The sequence below is a fragment of the Aplidium turbinatum genome, chromosome 3 (assembly GCF_918807975.1).
Source record: "Aplidium turbinatum chromosome 3, kaAplTurb1.1, whole genome shotgun sequence".
Classification (NCBI taxonomy): domain Eukaryota; kingdom Metazoa; phylum Chordata; class Ascidiacea; order Aplousobranchia; family Polyclinidae; genus Aplidium; species Aplidium turbinatum.
Window position 1 is genome coordinate 34080823 of NC_137474.1, and position 21246 is coordinate 34102068.

Consider the following 21246-nt stretch of genomic DNA (forward strand, 5'->3'; position numbering starts at 1 on the left):
TGCCATCTGTAACTGACTGTATCAGCTGCACTACAAAACTTTCTGCAATTTTAAAAAGAAGAGCATGTTTAACACAGTACCAACTATACCACCTTCTAGTGTAGTGAGAATAAGACAATTGCTGCAAGCTTTTGTAACCCCTTATTTAGATTTTCCTGGTTTTAACCTGGTGAACTGTCCTGGCAAATTGTTAATAACGTTTAGCTAACCTTAGAAAATGTAGAATTGATCATAAATTTTAAACTGACTTATCATGTCACGTCATTTCCGTATGGTTGGTCGGACTTGCTTGAACAGAAAGTTTCAACAATTTTTATGGCAAACTTACTCAGCTTAAGATCAATGCTGACTCAATTGTTTTTTTTCGGAAATCAAAGAATGGGGACGCATGCAATATCAAGTTTTATGGCTACATGTCAAGTACAGAATCGTTTGTCATGCTTTAATTTGCTCAACCAATCGTGCTAGTGTTACTTCGATTGCGATTGCTCATTACACATTCATATAATGCAGTGCAGCGTTGCGTATACAATAGGACTCTTCGTGACTCATACGGTTCACCCTCTCCCCAGATCTGCCGTTATTTAAGTTTCTTGTTGATGACATTTACATTCTTTTTTTTTTACTTTCAAAATTTGCGCGCAATAATTTCAGTTTTAAAGTTGAATTTGATAATTTTAGTTTTAAAGTTGGTTTACAGCAACATTGTCTTGTGTTCTGCCATGCTAGATCAGGTAGTCACTACCTGATCTAGCCCCTTGAAGAAGTCAGTCTTGTTTGATTGACGAAACGTCGAAATAAAAGCAGATTATCACCTTATACATCTTGTGATAGTTCAGCTTAGTTTGCACCAGAAGAACGCAATCATGTTATGTAACTAAATGCCTGGTGAACAAACTCAATTAATTTTAAAATTATACCAAGTTACTCTCATTCCCTCTTTGTAAATAGCCTATCATAGTTGACACAGCTCTCGATGCACAGTGCTGTTCCAGTTTGATAGATTTCGTGCCGACAAAGCAAAAAGTCCCACTTATGACGTATGATTGAGCTTGCATAATGTGCCTTGGCTTTGATGAGAAGTGACTGCATTTTTATTTTTACTATTTTTTTAAATTTTGTCTGCTATCAATGATGAGTGATGACATAACTGGTGCAGTTTTATCATAAACGTAACTTCATCTAATTTCTTGCAAGACTAGATTCTCTTGAACATTTTGCATTGTACACTAAATAATCAGCGTGGGCGTAACTCATTGTATCGTTTCATTTTACAGGCGTCTGTGAAAATTGCAATAAGTTTATATGCAAATAGTTTGATCAGAATGATTTTATAATTATCGTTGCCAATTCATTTAGTGTAGAACTGTAGATTGATCTAAGTTCAATTGTTGAGCACTGACTGGCAGAAGATCTTTGGCAGTTTTAACATAAACATGGCTATTTGCAAGACGAAGATTGATCAAATAGAATTCAAATTACAGTAATTCCACGCTGACATTGGGGCTACCAGATTTATTGATAAGTTTCAAACTAAACAAACATACGTCGAAAATACATCAGATAATGTTGCAAAAAACTACTGTATAAATAAACATCCTTTAACAAACAGTGCTACGTGCGCTTTGCATTAGCAAACAAAAATAACACACAAAACAGTGGACGACGATAATAGTAACTTCAAAATTATATAAAACATGACGTCATCAATAACATGATTGGAATTTTCAATGTGCAGTTTAGTAGAAATGTTCGGATTGGAAATGGTCTAAAATAGCACCGGAATAAATTAAGGACGATATAATTTATGTAACAAAGTATAAAAAAACGTGATTCATACAAAATTAATAATAGCATTTTTTGACAGAAATATATTTACAAAAATTGGATCGTTTTGGTGTCAACAAGGTATAAATCAAACAATATGCGCAAATTGCAATAAGTGAAACATCAACATTTTCACGATTTATCAAAAATTATTACAAAACGTTTGTCATGTTTTGATTTGCTCATCCAATTGCGTTAGCCTAGCTTCGATTGTGATTGCTAATTACGTATTCATAAAAACGTCAAATCTATTGCTCAGTGTCACCTAAGAAAAAATCCCAGCCGTGACGTCATACTAAACTAGCATAATGTGCCTTTGAAGCGTCGTTACCGCTCGCATATTTTCCTTATTTTTAAGTTAGATGTTCTATAAGTGATGCGTAATGACATACTCGGAATAGTTTGTTAAAAACGCAACTTCACCTAATTTTGTGAAAGATTAGAATCCCGTATAGGGCCTAAGCATTTTCCAATGAGACTTTTGAACCAGCGTAGGCGCTACAATAGTAATGCGAAGGCAGTTGCATATCTCATTGTATTGTCTCATTTCATCAGTGTCGATTGAGTAGCTAAGTGTTTAAAAGCAAATAGCTAATCGCGTTATGTTAATTGCTGTAGCTGATTTCTTCAACATATTGATTGCAACAATGTATTTTTCAATCGACAAAGCATCTCATCCGTCCAAATATATCGTATCATCAGTTCATATCCAAAATATGTTTCTAGTTGGAATAATATCAATTGTAGGCATAGGCTTGTGCTGTGTGGCAAAAATCTCAAATACGTGTCTCGTGAAATGTATATTTTATTTTGCCATTGTGGAAAACTAAATAACCATTCGTTCAAGCGCATATATTTTCTCATAAACTTGTGAAGACAGTATTTACATAATACTTTCATGCTAATCGATATCAACGTATTCTTAACCTAGAACGACCGACAGTCGGTATAGATAGAACGACCGCACGGTCAATTGATGGACAAAACAAAGATAGCGCTATTCGCAAATGTTCCCGAGACCCGAGACAAATTAATACGTTTGAAATTGGTAATAAAACTAATGATAGAGCTAATATTAAATTAATTTGGGTTATTCAATACAGTAGTACTAGAAAAAATTTAACAAAAACCTCAAACACACAAAACCTAAACTTCAAAACTATTGAAAACTCGATATACCTAGAACGAACACATCGGTCAATTGATCAGCAGAAAGGCAAATAACACAACGTTGTTTGTAAACTTTCCAAAATAAATTATTTGCTTGGGTTGGAAAACCAAGCTAATGCCAGAGTTCTAGTCAAATAAATTTGATAATTCGATATCTACAAGAATAATCTTATTTAACATATCCATTTACCGGTCGGTCAATTGACTGGTGTAGTAGTTTTAGGTACATTTACGATTTTGTCTGTGGTTTTTGGATGCAAAGCAATTATTATCTTCATAAAAAACGTAGTTTATACCTAACTCGAGAATTAGCCGTAATATCAGCCAAATACACTATACAGTATGTGCATTTGCAGAAAATATCGCAAAAAACATACGCCCTACCGATCAATTGATCGGTATGGTAGTTCTAGGGTTAAAACGAAAGCTGTCAACTTCAACGTTTCACAATCAATCAAAAGAACTTCCATGTGGTGGATATAAGTTGACGTACAATAACGTCACTTGCGTAAGACAAAAAACAATTTTACGTATAAACCTTGCTACGCAAGTGACGCTACGCGTTGGTATTTTACGCTTGTTTTATTTTAAAGTTTTACGTTTATATGTAAAATTAGATGGTAATTGAGCAAGAATGAAAGACATGATTAGCTGAGTGTACCAGTGCGGAAGTACAACGTTGCTTTGTGGATACGGAAATGAGTAATTTTCGGTTTTTATTAATCAACGAATTTTTTACAAAGGTTGCTGGACGTCCTTTAGCTTCATTTATAAATAGTGAAAACTATTTCTAACTTCAAGCCTTTGAGTCAAAACAAATTGTTGCTGGACTATTTAAGTTAAACTTTTGATTATATAATAAACACTTTAACGTTGTTTTGTTTGTAGAAAGTATCTTCGTTTTCTTGGACTTTTTAAATGAACTAAACTATTTTTCATGTTTCACTGCAGCATCCATTTTTGTTGCGTAGAAAATATACTTAGAGTTGCCAACTTTTGTTTAAGCTGCCTACGCTTCGTAATATCACTTTACAACAATAGGCTAGACTTGTTGAAAATTAAACTAATGGTGTATTTTATATCGTTCCATGTTAACTAAGTTTGAATTAGAAATAACGTCGAGTTTTCTACCATCATTGACTAATAATTTACAAAATTTGCTATTATTACTCGACATAATTTATACTCCTGCTGTTGGAGGCAAGAAAAAAACATTGGTAACACTTTTAAGTTTTTTGAAATGATTTTATCTAAAATAAAACCAAGGTCTTATTCTACCAGAAGCAATGCATCGAATGCTGACAAAAGCAAAACATTGAATGCCATCAGACGCAGCAAAGGATGTATTTCATGGTATTAAAAACAGAGAGAGACTGTTCACCAGGCATTTGGTAATAAAATTAATTTGCGTTCTTCTGGTGACTATTTACTAGGTTACCTCGTGATGTTAAAGATGATAACTAGCTTTTGTATTTCCGACGTTTGGTCAGTCAGCACGACTGACTTTATCAAGGTGGCTGCAACAGGTTAACACAACCTGTTCAGCAACGATAGCACAACACAAAAACATACTGATAAAATGAATAGAGTAAAGCAACAAGAATCAGAATTAAAACACGCAACAAGATACCTAGAGGTTAAACTAAATACAGTGAATGCCTAAAACCAGTAGGCTACTTTTCAACAGCGTAAAATTTATCTATCTATTGGGCCACTGTCAAGAAACGTTGAAAAGACATCAGACAAGACAGAAAACAAGGGGATTAGCAATAACAATGATAGAGAAGACATACTGAGAATGGAAAAGGTGAAGCTAAAGTTGAAGTAATTTTTTGTACACAGAAGGGAAATTCTGACCATCTTTCTGGTTAAGAGCATGTTGTGCCTTCTGGTTTATGTACCATTTTTCTGTGAACAATCTTTTTGTATAATCCTTTTCAGTTTTAAGAATGGTGGCGTTGGTCCAAGTAATTTTATGGTCTGAATTTATGGAATGTTTGCAAAGAGCGGAATGCTCCGGACGTTGAAATTTAATAGCTCTTTGGTGCTCGTTGATTCTAGATTTAAGATCACGTTTTGTCTGTCCAATGTAGATTAAATCACAGTCATGACACGGAACTTGGTAGATCAATCCAGAAACTTCACCTTCTTTCATGGGGTCATTAGCCGAAAGAAGGTATTTACCTATTGTCAGATAGGGTTTCATCGCAACCTTGATTCCTATGCCATTGAGGATACGCTGAATTTTGTCGGTTACCCCCCTTATTTCATGGTATGTTATATTGCCTGGCCATTCTAAAGCAGTGGTTCTTTACCGGAAGGTGATTTTTTGCCCTTTAATTTGTTTTAGAGCTGGAAATCGCGGAAAGGGCTCTATGCAGACGAAGCTCTTTTTGCCGTGTTACAGTTTTTTTTTCGAAACCGGGCGGCGTAGAGCATGTAATCATTAATGTTAGAAAGGAGCGTGCCAAAATAAGGTCATAAACTACTGCTTTAAAGTAAGCACACATATTTTCTTTAAACATTTCTGGTCGTAAATAAAACTTGTTCGTAAAAGTGTCCAATACAGTATATTGAAAAATGTGTCAAAATTGACTCAAAAAAGGTTGACATTTACCTTTAAAATCGAGTCGAATGCAAAACCATTCGGCCACTGAGTTGGTTCAAAATAGTCTGATACGATTCATCTTAATGCAACGGATAAACCATGCGTTGTGGCAAAATTTTAATTTTTTTTTAAAGTTTGCTATTTCGGTCTAAAATAAAATAGTTTTAAACAGAGATATCTAAAAAAGGAGATACGAAGAATTTTATTGGTCTGACAATAGAAGGGCTTCTGTTTATCGTAAATATCTCTATCGTAACATGATAATTAGCACCAATAGTAATTTATTAAAGCTTATTATGATAACCTGCATTGCGCTATTAGTATCAAACATGGATATTCACTGCATGGCAACAGTTAACCTAGTTGTTAATTCAACTACCGGTATGCTTGCTTTATACATGGCCTGCTGAAAAAAAAACACTTTGCTGGTAACCTTTCAATTGTATTTTCCAAACAAGTATTCTTTAAATATGCTCTTCATAACATTTGTTAACTGCCATCTGTAACTGACTGTATCAGCTGCACTACAAAACTTTTTGCAATTTTAAAAAGAACAGCATGTTTAACGCGGTAGGCTACCAACTACCGCCCTTCTAGTATGTGAGAATAAGGCAATCGCTGCAAGCTTTTGTAACCCCTTCTTTAAATTTTCCTGATTTTAACCTGGTGAACTGTCCTGGCAAATTGTTAATAACGTTTAGCTAACCTTAGAAAATGTAGAATTGATCATAAATTTTATACTGACTTGTCATGTCACGCCATTTCGTATGGTTGGTCTGACTTGCTTGAACAGAAAGTTCCATTAACTTTTATGGCAAACTTACTCAGCTTGCGATCAAGGCTGACTCAAGAATTCTGTTGCGGAAATCAAAACATGGGGAATATTTGCAATACCAAGCTTTTGGCCACATGTCAAGTACAAAAATGTTTGTCATGTTTTAATTTGCTCAACCAATCGTGCTAGTGTTACTTCGATTGCGATTGCTAAATTACGCATTCATATAATGCAGTGCAGTGTTGCGTATACAATAGGATTCTTCATGACTCATACGGTTCACTCTCTCCAAAGCTCTGAAGTTATTTAAGTTTCTTATTGATTAATGACATTTACACTCTTTCTTTTTCACTTTCAAAATTTGCGCGCGATAATTTTAGTTTTAAAGTTGAATTTGATAATTTTAGTTTTAAAGTTGGTTTACAGCAACATTGTCTTGTGTTTTGCCATGCTAGACAGGGTAGTCACTACCTGATCTAGCCACTTGAAAAAATCAGTCCCGTCTGATTGACGAAACGTTGGAAAAAAGCAGATTATCACCTTATACATCTTGTGATAGTTCATCTTAGTTTGCACCAGAAGAACGCAATCATGTTATGTAAGTAAATGCCTGGTGAACAGCCTCAATTAATTTTAAAATTATACCAAGTTACTCTCATTCCCTCTCTGTAGATATCATTGTTGACACAGCTCTCGATGTACAGTGCTGTTCCAGCTTGATAGATTTCATACCGACTAAGCAAAAAGTCCCACTCATGACGTACGATTGAGCTTGCATAATGTGCCTTGGCTTTGATGAGAAGTGACTGCATTTTAATTATTCCTATTTTTTTTTAAATTTTGTCTGCTATCAATGATGAGTGATGACATAACTGGTGCAGTTTTTATCATAAACGTAACTTCATCTAATTTCTTGCAAGACTAGATTATCTTGAACATTTTGCATTGTACACTAAATAATCAGCGTGGGCGTAACTCATTGTATCGTTTCATTTTACCAGCGTCTGTGAAAATTGCAATAAGTTTATATGCAAATAGTTTGATCAGAATGATTTTATAATTATCGTTGCCAATTTATTTAGTGTAGCTTGAACAAATTTCAACTGTTGAGCACTGACTGGCAGAAGATCTTTGGCTATTTTAACATAAACATAGCTATTTGCAAGACGAAGATTGATCAAATAGAATTCAAATTACAGTAATTCCACGCTGACATTGGGAGTACCAGATTTATTGATAAGTTTCAAACTAAACAAACATACGTCGAAAATACATCAGATAATGTTGCAAAAAACTACTGTATAAATAAACATCCTTTAACAAACAGTGCTACGTGCGCTTTGCATTAGCAAACAAAAATAACACACAAAACAGTGGATGACGATAATAGTAACTTCAAAATTATGTAAAACATGACGTCATCAATAACATGATTGGAATTTTCAAAGTGCAGTTTAGTAGAAATAATCGGATTGAAAATGGTCTAAAAAAGCACCGCAATAAATTAAGGACGATATAATTCATATTAAAAAATGTGATTCATACAAAACTAATAATAGCACTTTTTGACAGAAATATATTTACAAAAACTGGATCGTTTTGGTGTCAACAAGGTATAAATCAAACAATATGCGCAAATTGCAATAAGCGAAACATCAACATTTTCTATTTGCCTACATTACTTCAATATATAAAACATAAAAAGCAACCATTATAAGATATAATTTAAATTTTAACGCTTTGTCACAAAAAATATTTTTAAATTTTTCTCATAGACCACTTAAAACTTTAGATAACACGGGGAACCACGCAAGTGCATCCAACCGTAACCACTTCCTTATCCAACTTGAGCGGTCCTCCATTATAGGATCTCAAGACATTGATTTTCACATTCAAAGGAACTGATTCGTAAGAAGAATCTTCTATACCATCTTCTGGAGAGATGCAACCGCTGCAGAGGCATCGAGACTGGAAGATGTACTCTGGGATTCTAGAACAAAAAATAAACTTCAAACCATTGCAATTGGTACAAATCCAATGCAACACATCAACCACATAAAACTGATTTCACAGTAAGTTTACATTCAACTGTAAGTTGCATAAACAATTAGAAAAAAATTACTAAAATAGAGTGACTAAAAATAGTGCATTGCTTCCTCAACGAGCTGTACGCAATTGTGATTAAGCACGTTGAAATGTTTTGTTGGCTGCTTACCAACACCAAGCATCACATGTATACTTATTTACTAGATATTTCAGAATTGAAATGGGCACACTGTGTTCTTACCGAAATCTGTCATGCTGAAGTTCTTGCACATATGGAGACAGACTACGAGATCCCTCTTGTGTATGGGTACGAAGGTATTCTGCATTCATCTCAGGACACGAGGTAAGAGATCGTTTTCTTCTGTAACTTGAAAATCGACCAGCAAGTTTTGCTTCTTTTATGTCTCGGAAGAGTGCTTGTTGAAGTTCTTGATAGGATCTTTGGAGCACAGGGCTGGACATAATCATTTCACACTCAGTCCTGTGAAAAAAATCACATTAGTGCTGATTCGTTTGAAACATGAATAAGCAATCTGAGTCATGTTTTGAAAATCTGACTTCATGAATGTTAACATTTCACTGCATATAAAATAATAATAAGATATCATAAAATTAGATTTAAGGAAAACACAAAGTAATGATTTTCTTTTTCAAAATTTTTGTTTTGTAAATGTAAAGAGCAATCATAAAACGAGACACAAGTTTACCAAAGGATCTTGTCACAAAATGTAAATTACTCATCACATGTTATAGGCTAATTTAAATCACTTATTCATTTTTAGCCAGTCTGGCTACGTATTTAAAGTTCAATATAAAACAACTTTCCATACCTGTTGGTTATTTTCAAGTCAGTACATTCATATTGACGCTCGATGTCTCTCCTGTAACGATGAACTCTGCATTCTGTGCACGAGTAAGCCAAAATCAACATAAATACAGAGAAAAAGAAAAGACAGTTTTTAGCGAATTCCATTTAAGCAGCTTTTCTTTAGGTTTGGTATAATAAGTTGTGAGCAGAGTTAATATTAACAAGATATGTCTCTGTGCTTGTTTTGTTACTGTTGACTTGAGATGCGTATTTCGAATTATGGCAATAGCTGGACAGCTTTGCTTATATATCCTCAATGCAGATCCTAGATTCAGTGCGAAATTCGTCAGACAGAAAAAATGGCGAGAATTTTCGTTCGATCTCGTCCCAGGGGAAATACCTCTGGACATTCGTTTATGCCTCTGCATTGATTTCGGTTTCGCATTTGTTCTTGTGCGCCATCACTGGCTGCTTGCTATAAATTGTTTAGCAGATAAATGCTTAGGCTACTAAATTTGAATTTGTCTCAATGTTCACAAATATGGTTTGGATTGATTCGATTTGACATGATTCTTGTCAAAAGTTACTTTTTAAAAGATATCAAGAACTCCATGTCATTGCAATTAAATGTGTTTCATGTAATGACAATAAAGATCGTCCTGTTTTTAAAAAGTGTTTACAAAAAAGCCGGAAGTCACAAATGAAGTATTTTTTATAAACTATTGGAATTTTACATTTTCCTTGCACCAAGCCATTTTTAGCAAGTTATTTTGTTGTGTACCAGTATGTCATTATCATTGTTATATTATTTTCACATTTATCACACCTCAAACAATATGAACACTTCAAACTATGCAAAGAATGCAGAAAATAAATGTAATAAGGTTGTTATCTCAATTTTAATTAATAAATTTAATCTTTCCTTGTAGTTGGTATGTGACCACAGCATGATGTTGCTATGTTTTGATTCCCGAAACAGAATTATTGAGTCAACGTTGATCGTAAGCAGAGGACGAAATTCGGTTGCTTGCGTTTACGATTTATCAAAAATTATTACAAAACGTTTGTCATGTTTTGATTTGCTCATCCAATTGCGTTAGCCTAGCTTCGATTGCGATTGCTAATTACGTATTCATAAAAACGTCAAATCTATTGCTCAGTGTCACCTAAGAAAAAATCCCAGCCGTGACGTCCTACTAAGCCAGCATAATGTGCCTTTGAAGCGTCGTTACCGCTCGCATATTTTCCTTATTTTTAAGTTAGATGTTCTATAAGTGATGCGTAATGACATACTCGGAATAGTTTATTAAAAACGCAACTTCACCTAATTTCGTGAAAGATTAGAATCCCGTATAGGGCCTAAGCATTTTCCAATGAGACTTTTGAACCAGCGTAGGCGCTACAATAGTAATGCGAAGGCAGTTGCATATCTCATTGTATTGTCTCATTTCATCAGTGTCGATTGAGTAGCTAAGTGTTTAAAAGCAAATAGCTAATCGCGTTATGTTAATTGCTGTAGCTGATTTCTTCAACATATTGATTGCAACAATGTATTTTTCAATCGACAAAGCATCTCATCAGTCCAAATATATCGTATCATCAGGTCATATCCAAAATATGTTTCTAGTTGGAATAATATCAATTGTAGACATAGGCTTGTGCTGTGTGGCAAAAATCTCAAATACGTGTCTCGTGAAATGTATATTTTATTTTGCCATTGTGGAAAACTAAATAACCATTCGTTCAAGGGCATATATTTTCTCATAAACTTGTGAAGACAATATTTACATAATACTTTCATGCTAATCGATATCAACGTATTCTTAACCTAGAACGACCGACAGTCGGTATAGATAGAACGACCGCACGGTCAATTGATGGACAAAACAAAGATAGCGCTTTTCGCAAATGTTCCCGAGACCCGAGACAAATTAATACGTTTGAAATTGGTAATAAAACTAATGATAGAGCTAATATTAAATTAATTTGGGTTATTCAATACAGTAGTACTAGAAAAAATTTAACAAAAACCTCAAACACACAAAACCTAAACTCCAAAACTACTAACAACTCGATATACCTAGAACGAACACATCGGTCAATTGATCAGCAGAAAGGCAAATAAGACAACGTTGTTTGTAAATTTTCCAAATATATTATTTGCTTGGGTTGGAAAACCAAGCTAATGCCAGAGTTCTAGTCAAATAAATTTGATAATTCGATATCTACAAGAATATTCTTATTTAACATTTCTCTTTACCGGTCAATTGACTGGTGTGGTAGTTTTAGGTATATTTACGATTTTGTCACTGGTTTTTGGGTGCAAAGCAATTATTATCTTCATAAAAAACGTAGTTCATACCTAACTCGAGAATTAGCCGTAATATCAGCCAAATACACTATACAGTATGTGCATTTGCAGAAAATATCGCAAAAAACAAACGCCCTACCGATCAATTGATGGGTATGGCAGTTCTAGGGTTAAAACGAAAGCTGTCAACTTCAACGTTTCACAATCAATCAAAAGAACTTCCATGTGGTGGATATAAGTTGACGTACAATAACGTCACTTGCGTAAGACAAAAAACAATTTTACGTATAAACCTTGCTACGCGTTGGTATTTTACGCTTGTTTTATTTTAAAATTTTACGTTTATATGTAAAATTAGATGGTAATTGAGCAAGAATGAAAGACATGATTAGCTGAGTGTACCAGTGCAGAAGTACAACGTTGCTTTGTAGATACGAAAATGAGTAATTTTCGGTTTTTATTAATCAACGAAATTTTTACAAAGGTTGCTGGACGTCCTTTAGCTTCATTTATAAATAGTGAAAACTATTTCTAACTTCAAGCCTTTGAGTCAAAACAAATTATTGCTGGTTATTTGAAGTTAAACTTTTGATTATATAATAAACACTTTAACGTTGTTTTGTTTGTCGAAAGTATCTTCGTTTTCTTGGACTTTTTAAATGAACGAAACTATTTTTCATGTTTCACTTCAGCATCCATTTTTGTTGCGTAAGAAAATATACTTAGAGTTGCCAACTTTTGTTTAAGCTGCCTACGCTTCGTAATATCACTTTACAACAATAGGCTAGACTTGGTGAAAATTAAACTAATGGTGTATTTTGTATCGTTCCATGTTAATTAAGTTTGAATTAGAAATAACGGCGAGTTTTCTACCATCATTGACTAATAATTTACAAAATTTGCTATTATTACTCGACATAATTTATACTCCTGCTGTTGGACGCAAGAAAAAAACATTGGTAACACTTTTAAGTTTTTTGAAATGATTTTATTTAAAATAAAACCAAGGTCTAATTCTACCAGAAGCAATGCATCGAATGCTGACAAAAGCAAAACATTGAATGCCATCAGACGCAGCAAAGGATGTATTTCATGGTATGTTATATTGCCTGGCCATTCTAAAGCAGTGGTTCTTTACCGGGAGGTGATTTTTTGCCCTTTAATTTGTTTAAGAGCTGGAAATCGCGGAAAGGGCTTTATGCAGATGCAGCTCTTTTTGCCGTGTTACAGTTTTTTTTCGAAACCGGGCGGCGTAGAGCATGTAATCATTAATGTTAGAAAGGTGCGTGCCAAAATAAGGTCATAAACTACTGCTTTAAAGTAAGCACACATATTTTCTTTAAACATTTCTGGTCGTAAATAAAACTTGTTCGTAAAAGTGTCCAATACAGTATATTGAAAAATGTGTCAAAATTTACTCAAAAAAGGTTGACATTTACCTTTAAAATCGAGTCGAATGCGAAACCATTCGGCCACTGAGTTGGTTCAAAATAGTCTGATACGATTCATCTTAATGCAACGGATAAACCATGCGTTGTGACAAAATTTTAATTTTTTTTTAAAGTTTGCTATTTTGGTCTAAAATATAATAGTTTTAAACAGAGATATCTAAAAAAGGAGATACGAAAGATTTTAATGGTCTGACAATAGAAGGGCTTTTGTTTATCGTAAATATCTCTATCGTAACATGATAATTAGCACCAATAGTAATTTATTAAAGCTTATTATGATAACCTGCATTGCGCTATTAGTATCAAACATGGATATTCACTGCATGGCAACAGTTAACCTAGTTGTTAATGTTAATTCAACTAACCGTTATGCTTGCTTTATACATGGCCTGCTGAAAAAAAAACACTTTGCTGGTAACCTTTCAATTGTATTTTCCAAACAAGTATTCTTTAAATATGCTCTTCATAACATTTGTTAACTGTCATCTGTAACTGACTATATCAGCTGCACTACAAAACTTTTTGCAATTTTAAAAAGAACAGCATGTTTAACGCGGTAGGCTACCAACTACCGCCCTTCTAGTGTAGTGAGAATAAGGCAATCGCTGCAAGCTTTTGTAACTCCTTCTTTAAATTTTCCTGATTTTAACCTGGTGAACTGTCCTGGCAAATTGTTAATAACGTTTAGCTAACCTTAGAAAATGTAGAATTGATCATAAATTTTATACTGACTTGTCATGTCACGCCACTTCGTATGGTTGGTCTGACTTGCTTGAACAGAAAGTTCCATTAACTTTTATGGCAAACTTACTCAGCTTTCGATCAATGCTGACTCAATAATTCTGTTGCGGAAATCAAAACATGGGGAATATTTGCAATACCAAGCTTTTGGCCACATGTCAAGTACAAAAACGCTTGTCATGCTTTAATTTGCTCAACCAATCGTGCTAGTGTTACTTCGATTGCGATTGCAAATTACGCATTCATATAATGCAGTGCAGTGTTGCGTATACAATAGGATTCTTCTTGACTCATACGGTTCACTCTCTCCAAAGCTCTGCCGTTATTTAAGTTTCTTATTGATTAATGACATTTACACTCTTTCTTTTTCACTTTCAAAATTTGTGCGCGATAACTTTAGTTTTAAAGTTGAATTTTATAATTTTAGTTTTAAAGTTGGTTTACAGCAACATTTTCTTGTGTTTTGCCATGCTAGACAGGGTAGTCACTACCTGATCTAGCCACTTGAAGAAGTCAGTCGTGTCTGATTGACGAAACGTCGAAAAAAAAGCAGATTATCACCTTATACATCTTGTGATAGTTCATCTTAGTTTGCACCAGAAGAACGCAATCATGTTATGTAACTAAATGCCTGGTGAACAAACTCAATTAATTTTAAAATTATACCAAGTTGCTCTTATTCCCTCTCTGTAGATATCATTGTTGACACAGCTCTCGATGTACAATGATGTTCCAGTTTGATCGATCTCATGCCGACTAAGCAAAAAGTCCCACTCATGACGTACGATTGAGCTTGCATAATGTGCCTTGGCTTTGATGAGAAGTGACCGCATTTTAATTATTCCTATTTTTTTTAAATTTGGTCTGCTTTCAATGATGAGTGATGACATAACTGGTGCAGTTTTTATCATAAACGTAACTTCATCTAATTTCTTGCAAGACTACATTCTCTTGAACATTCTGCATTGTACACTAAGTAATCAGCGTGGGCGTAACTCATTGTATCGTTTCATTTTACTGGCGTCTGTGAAAATTGCAATAAGTTTATATGCAAACAGTTTGATCAGAATGATTTTATAATTATCGTTGCCAATTCATTTAGTGTAGAACTGTAGATTGAACTAAGTTCAATTGTTGAGCACTGACTGGCAGAATATCTTTGGCTGTTTTAACATAAACATGGCTATTTGCAAGACATAGATTGATCAAATAGAATTCAAATTAGCCTACAGTGGATCCACGCTGACATTGGGAGTACCAGATTTATTGATAAGTTTCAAACTAAACCAACATACGTCGAAAATACATCAGATAATGTTGCAAAAAACTACTGTATAAATAAACATCCTTTAACAAACAGTGCTACGTGCGCTTTGCATTAGCAAACAAAAATAACACACAAAACAGTGGATGACGATAATAGTAACTTCAAAATTATGTAAAACATGACGTCATCAATACCATGATTGCAATTTTCAAAGTGCAGTTTAGTAAAAATGTTCGGATTGGAAATGGTCTAAAAAAGCACCGGAATAAATTAAGGACGATATAATTTATGTGAAAAAGTATAAAAAATGTGATTCATACAAAATTAATAATAGCACTTTTTGACAGAAATATATTTACAAAAACTGGATCGTTTTGGTGTCAACAAGGTATAAATCAAACAATATGCGCGAATTGCAATAAGTGAAAAATCAACATTTTCTACTTGCCTACATTAAATCAATATATAAAGAAATAAGCACTATAAAAACCATTATAAGATATAATTTAAATTTTAACGCTTTGTCACAAAAAAGTTTTTAAATTTTCCTCATAGACCACTTAAAACTTTAGATAACACGAGGAACCACGCAAGTGCATCCAACCGTAACCACTTCCTTATCCAACTTGAGCGGTCCTCCATTATAGGATCTCAAGACATTGATTTTCACATTCAAAGGAACTGATTCGTAAGAAGAATCTTCTATACCATCTTCTGGAGAGATGCAACCGCTGCAGAGGCATCGAGACTGAAAGATGTACTCTGGGATTCTAGAACAAAAAATAAACTTCAAACCATTGCAATTGGTACAAATCCAGTGCAACACATCAACCACATAAAATTCATTTGACACTAAGTTTACATTCAACTGCAAGTTGCACAAAAGATTAAAAAAAATTACTTAAATATATTGACTAAAAATAGTGCATGGCTTACTCAACGAGCTGTTCGCAATTGTGATTAAGCACGTTGGAATATTTAGTTGGCTGCTTACCAATTAAACACCAAGCATCACATGTATACTTATTTACTAGATATTTCAGAATTGAAATGGGCACACTGTGTTCTTACCGGAATCTGTCATGCTGAAGTTTTTGCACATATGGGGACAGACTACGAGATCCCTCTTGTGTATGGGTACGAAGGTATTCTGCATTCATCTTAGGACACGAAGTAAGAGATCGCTTTCTTCTGTAACTTGAAACTAGACCAGCAAGTTTTGCTTGTTTTATGTCACGGAGGATTGCTTGTTGGAGTTTTTGATATGATCTTTGGAGCACAGGGCTGGACATAATCATTTCACACTCAGTCCTGTGAAAAAATAAACTTTAGTGATGATTCGAATAGATATTAAATGTAAAGTGCAATCGCAAAACGAGACACAAGTTTACCAAAAGATCTTGTCACGAAATGTAAATTAATCATCACATGTAATAGGCTAATTTAAATCACTTATTCATTTTTAGCCAGACTGGCTACGTATTTACAATTCAATATAAAACAACTTTACATACCTGTTTGTTATTTTCAAGTCAGTACATTCATATTGACGCTCGATGTCTCTTCTGTAACGATGAACTCTGCCTTCTGTGCACGAGTAAGCCAAAATTAACATAAATACAGAGAAAAATAAAAGACAGCATTTGGCAAATTCCATTTAAGCAGGTCTTTTTAGGTTTGGTATAATAAGTTGTGAGCAGAGTTAATATTAACAAGATATGTATCTTTGCTTGTTTTGTTACTGTGGACTTGAGATGCGTATTTCGAATTATGGCAAAAGCTGGACAGCTTTGCTTATATATCCTCAATGCAGATCCTAGATTCAGTGCGAAATTCGTCAGACAGAAAAAATGGCGAGAATTTCCGTTCGATCTCGTCCCAGGGGAAATACCTCTGGACATTCGTTTATGCCTCTGCATTGATTTCGGTTTCGCATTTGTTCTTGTGCGCCATCACTGGCTGCTTCTGCATGCTATAAATTGTTTACCAGATAAATGCTTAGGCTACTAAATTCGAATTTGTTTCAATGTTCACAAATATTGTTTGGATTTATTCGATTTGACATAATTCTTGTCAAAAGTTACTTTTTAAAAGATATCAAGAACTCCATGTCATTGCAATTAAATGTGTTTGATGTAATGACAATAAAGATCGTCCTGTTTTTAAAAAGTGTTTACAAAAAGCCGGAAGTCACAAATGAAGTATTTTTTATAAACTATTGGAATTTTACATTTTCCTTGCATCAAGCCATTTTTAGCAAATTATTTTGTTGTGTACCAGTATGTCATTATCATTATTATATTATTTTCACATTTATCACACTTCAAACTATATGAACGCTTCAAACTATGCAAAGAACGCAATAAATAAATGTAATAAGATTGTAATCTCAATTTTGATTAATGAATTTAATCTTTCTTTGTAGTTGGTATGTGACCACACCATGATGTTGCTATGTTTTGATTCCCGAAACAGAATTATTGAGTCAACGTTGATCGTAAGCAGAAGACGAACTTCAGTTGCTTGCGTTCACGATTTATCAAAAATTATTACAAAACGTTTGTCATGTTTTGATTTGCTCATCCAATTGCGTTAGCCTAGCTTCGATTGCGATTGCTAATTACGTATGCATAAAAACGTCAAATCAATTGCTCAATATCACCTAAGAAAATATCCCAGCCGTGACGTCATACTAAGCCAGCATATCGTGCCTTTGAAGCGTCGTTACTGCTCGCATATTTTCCTTATTTTTAAGTTAGATGTTCTATAAGTGATGCGTAATGACATACTCGATGTAGTTTGTTAAAAACGCAACTTCACCTAATTTCGTGACAGATTAGAATCCCGTATAGGGCGTAAGCATTTTTCAATGAGACTTTTAAACCAGCGTAGGCGCTACTATAGTAATGCGAAGGCAGTTGCATATCTCATGGTATTGTCTCATTTTATCAGTGTCGATTGAGTTGTTAAGTGTTTAAAAGCAAATAGCTAATCGCGTTATGTTAATTGCTGTAGCTGATTTCTTCAACATATTGATTGCAACAATGTATTTTTCAATCGACAAAGCATCTCATCAGTCCAAATATATCGTATCATCAGTTCATATCCAAATTATGTTTCTAGTTGTAATAATATCAATTGTAGGCATAGGCTTGTGCTGTGTGGCAAAAATCTCAAATACGTGTCTCGTGAAATGTATATTTTATTTTGCCATTGTGCAAACTAAATAATCATTCGTTCAAGCGCATATATTTTCTCATAAACTTATGACAACAATATCTGCATAATACTTTTATTTTAATCGATATAAACGTATTCTTAACCCTAGAACCACCCGACAATCGATATACATAGAACGACAGCACCGGTCAACTGATAGACAAATAAGTATGGCGCTATTTGCAAATGTTGACGAGACAAATTATTACGTTTGTAATTGGTAATATAACTAATTATAGAGCTGATATCAAATGAATTTGATGATTCAATACAGTAGTATCAGAAACAAATTAACAAAAACCTAAACTTCAAAACTACTGAAAACTCGATATACCTAGAACGAACACATCGGTCAATTGATCAGCAGAAAGGCAAATATAACAACGTTGTTTGTAAACTTTCCAAAACAAATTATTTGCTTGGCATGGAAAACCAAGCTAATGCCAGAGTTCTAGTCAAATTAATTTGATAATTTGATATCTACAAGAATAATCTTATTTAACATTTCTATTTACCGGTCAATTGACTGGTGTGATAGTTTTAGGTATATTTACGATTTTGTCTGTGGTTTTTGGGTGCAAAGCGATTATCTTCATAAAGAACATAGTTCATACCTAACTCGAGAATTAGCCGTAATATCAGCCAAATACACTATATGTGCATTTGCAGAAAATATCGCCAAAACAAATTCTTTACCGGCCAATTGATCGATATGGCAGTTCTAGGGTTAAAACGAAAGCTGTCAACGTCAACATACAATCCATGAAGAGAGCTTCCATGTGGTGGATACAAGTTGACGTACAATAACGTCACTTGCGTAAGGCAAAAAATAATTTTACGTATAAAGTTTGCAACGCAAGTGACGCTACGCGTTGGTATTTTACACAAATTTATTTTGAAATCATACGTTTGTATGTAAATGTAGATGGTAATTGAGCAAAAATGAAAGACTTGCTTAGCTGAGTGACCAGCAGAAGTACAGCGTTGCTTTATGGATGCGGAGATGAGTAATTTTCGGTTTTAATTAATCAACGAAATTTTTAAACAGGTTGCTGGTCCTGTTGCTTCATTTATAAATAGTAAAAACTATTTCTAAATTCAAACAAACTTTTGAGTCACAACAAAATATTGCTGGATTATTGAAGTTAAACTTTTGATAGTATATCAAAAACCTCAGCGTTGTTTTGTTTGTAGAAAGTATCTTCGTTTTCTTGGACTTTTTAAATGACTCAACCTATTTTTCATGTTTCACTTCAGCATCCATTTTTGTTGCATAAGAAAATATACTTAGAGCTGCCAACTTTTGTGTAAGCTGCGTACTTTCAATTCGAGATCCAGTGCAGTTTAAACCAATTCTCAAAACTAAATAATTTGTTAAGCAAGCCTCGTAATATCACTTTACGCTTTTACAACAACGGGCTAGACTTGGTGAAAATTAAACTAATAGTGTATTTTATATCGTTCCATATTAATTAAGTTTGATTTAGAAATAACATCGAGTTTTCTACCACCATTAACTGATACGAAATTTGCTATTATTACACGATATTTTATACTCTCGCTGTCGGAGGCAAGAAAAAACACATTGGTAACATTTTAAGTTTTTGAAATGATTTTATCTAAAATAAAACCAAGGTCTAATTCTACCAGAAGCAATAAATTGAATGCAAACAGACGCAACAATTAAAGCATGTATTTCATGGTATTATGTTATATTGCCTGGACACTATAAAAGCAGTGGTTCTTAACTCGGAGGTGAATTTTTGCCCTTTATTTTGTTTAAGAACTGGAAATCGCAGAAAGATCTTGATGCAGACGAAGTTTTTGTTGCCGTGTTACAGTTTTTCGAAACCGGGGGAGGGGTGGGGAGGGAGACGTAAAGCATGTTATCATTGTTAAAGGGGAGTAAGCACACATATTTTCTTTAAACATTTCTGGTCGTAAGTAAAGTTTATTCATAAAAGTATTGAATATATTGAAAAATATGTCAAGTATTACTAAAAAAATTGACATTTACCTTTAAAATAGCTTCGATTTGGATTTCTAATTACGTATTCATAAAAACGTCAAATCTATTGCTCAGTGTCATGTAAGAAAATATCCCAGTCGTGACGTCATACTAAGCCAGCATATCGTGCCTTTGAAGCGTCGTTACCGCTCGCATAATTTCCTTGTTTTTAAGTTAAATATTCTATTAATGATGCGTGATGACATACTTGATGTAGTTTTATTACAAATGTAACTTCTCTTAATTTTTTGAAAGATTAGAATCCCGTATAGGGCCTAAGCATTTTCTACTGGGATAAACCAGCGTAGGCGTTAAATTAGCTAATCGCGTTATGTTTATTGCTGTAGCTGATTTCTTCAGCATATATTGATTGCAACAATGTTTTTTTCAATCGACAAAGCATCTCATCAGTCCAAATATATCATATCATCAGTTCATTTCCAAAATATGTTTCTAGTTTGAATAATATCAATTGTAGGCATAGGCTTGTGCTGTTTTGCAAAGGTCTCAAATACGCGTCTCGTGAAATGTATATTTTATTTTGCCATTGTGGTGCAAAATACATAATCATTCTTTTAAGAACATATTTTTTCACAAACTTATGAAGACAATATTTACATAATGGTTTTATGCTAATCAATATAAACGCATTCTTAACCCGAGAACTACCGACAGTCGGTAGCTTATACATAGAACGACCGCACCGGTCAATTGATGGACAGAATAATAAAGATAACGCAATTCGAAAATGTTTCCGAGACAAATTATTACGTTTGTAATTGGTAACAGAAGTAATTATAGAGCTGATATCAAATGAGTTTGGGTTATTCAATATCAGAAAAAGTTAACCAAAATGTCTACTTCACAACTATCGAAAACTCGATATACCTAGAACGAACACATCGGCCAAGTGACAAGTAGATAGTCAAATATAATTACGTTGTTTGTAAATATTTTCAAGACAAATTATTTGTTTGGAATGGAAAACCCAGACGCCAGGGTTTTGTCAAATAAA

At 33.9% G+C, this 21246-nt stretch overlaps 2 protein-coding genes across 2 annotated transcripts; both read right to left on the bottom strand.

The window, feature by feature from the left end:
• Window positions 1-8168: 8168 nt before the first annotated feature.
• Window positions 8169-9357, bottom strand: LOC145766742 (interleukin-17A-like). Its single transcript, XM_082578448.1, has 3 exons — window positions 9257-9357; window positions 8668-8907; window positions 8169-8370 (listed from the first exon to the last, which is right to left on the bottom strand). The coding sequence occupies exons 1-3, from the start codon at window positions 9355-9357 to the stop codon at window positions 8169-8171; spliced, it is 543 nt and encodes a 180-aa protein (XP_082434574.1).
• Window positions 9358-15572: 6215 nt separating this feature from the next.
• Window positions 15573-16619, bottom strand: LOC145766743 (interleukin-17A-like). Its single transcript, XM_082578449.1, has 3 exons — window positions 16519-16619; window positions 16076-16315; window positions 15573-15774 (listed from the first exon to the last, which is right to left on the bottom strand). Exons 1-3 carry the CDS (start codon window positions 16617-16619, stop codon window positions 15573-15575), a joined length of 543 nt encoding a protein of 180 aa, XP_082434575.1.
• Between the last annotated feature and the right edge of the window lie 4627 nt (window positions 16620-21246).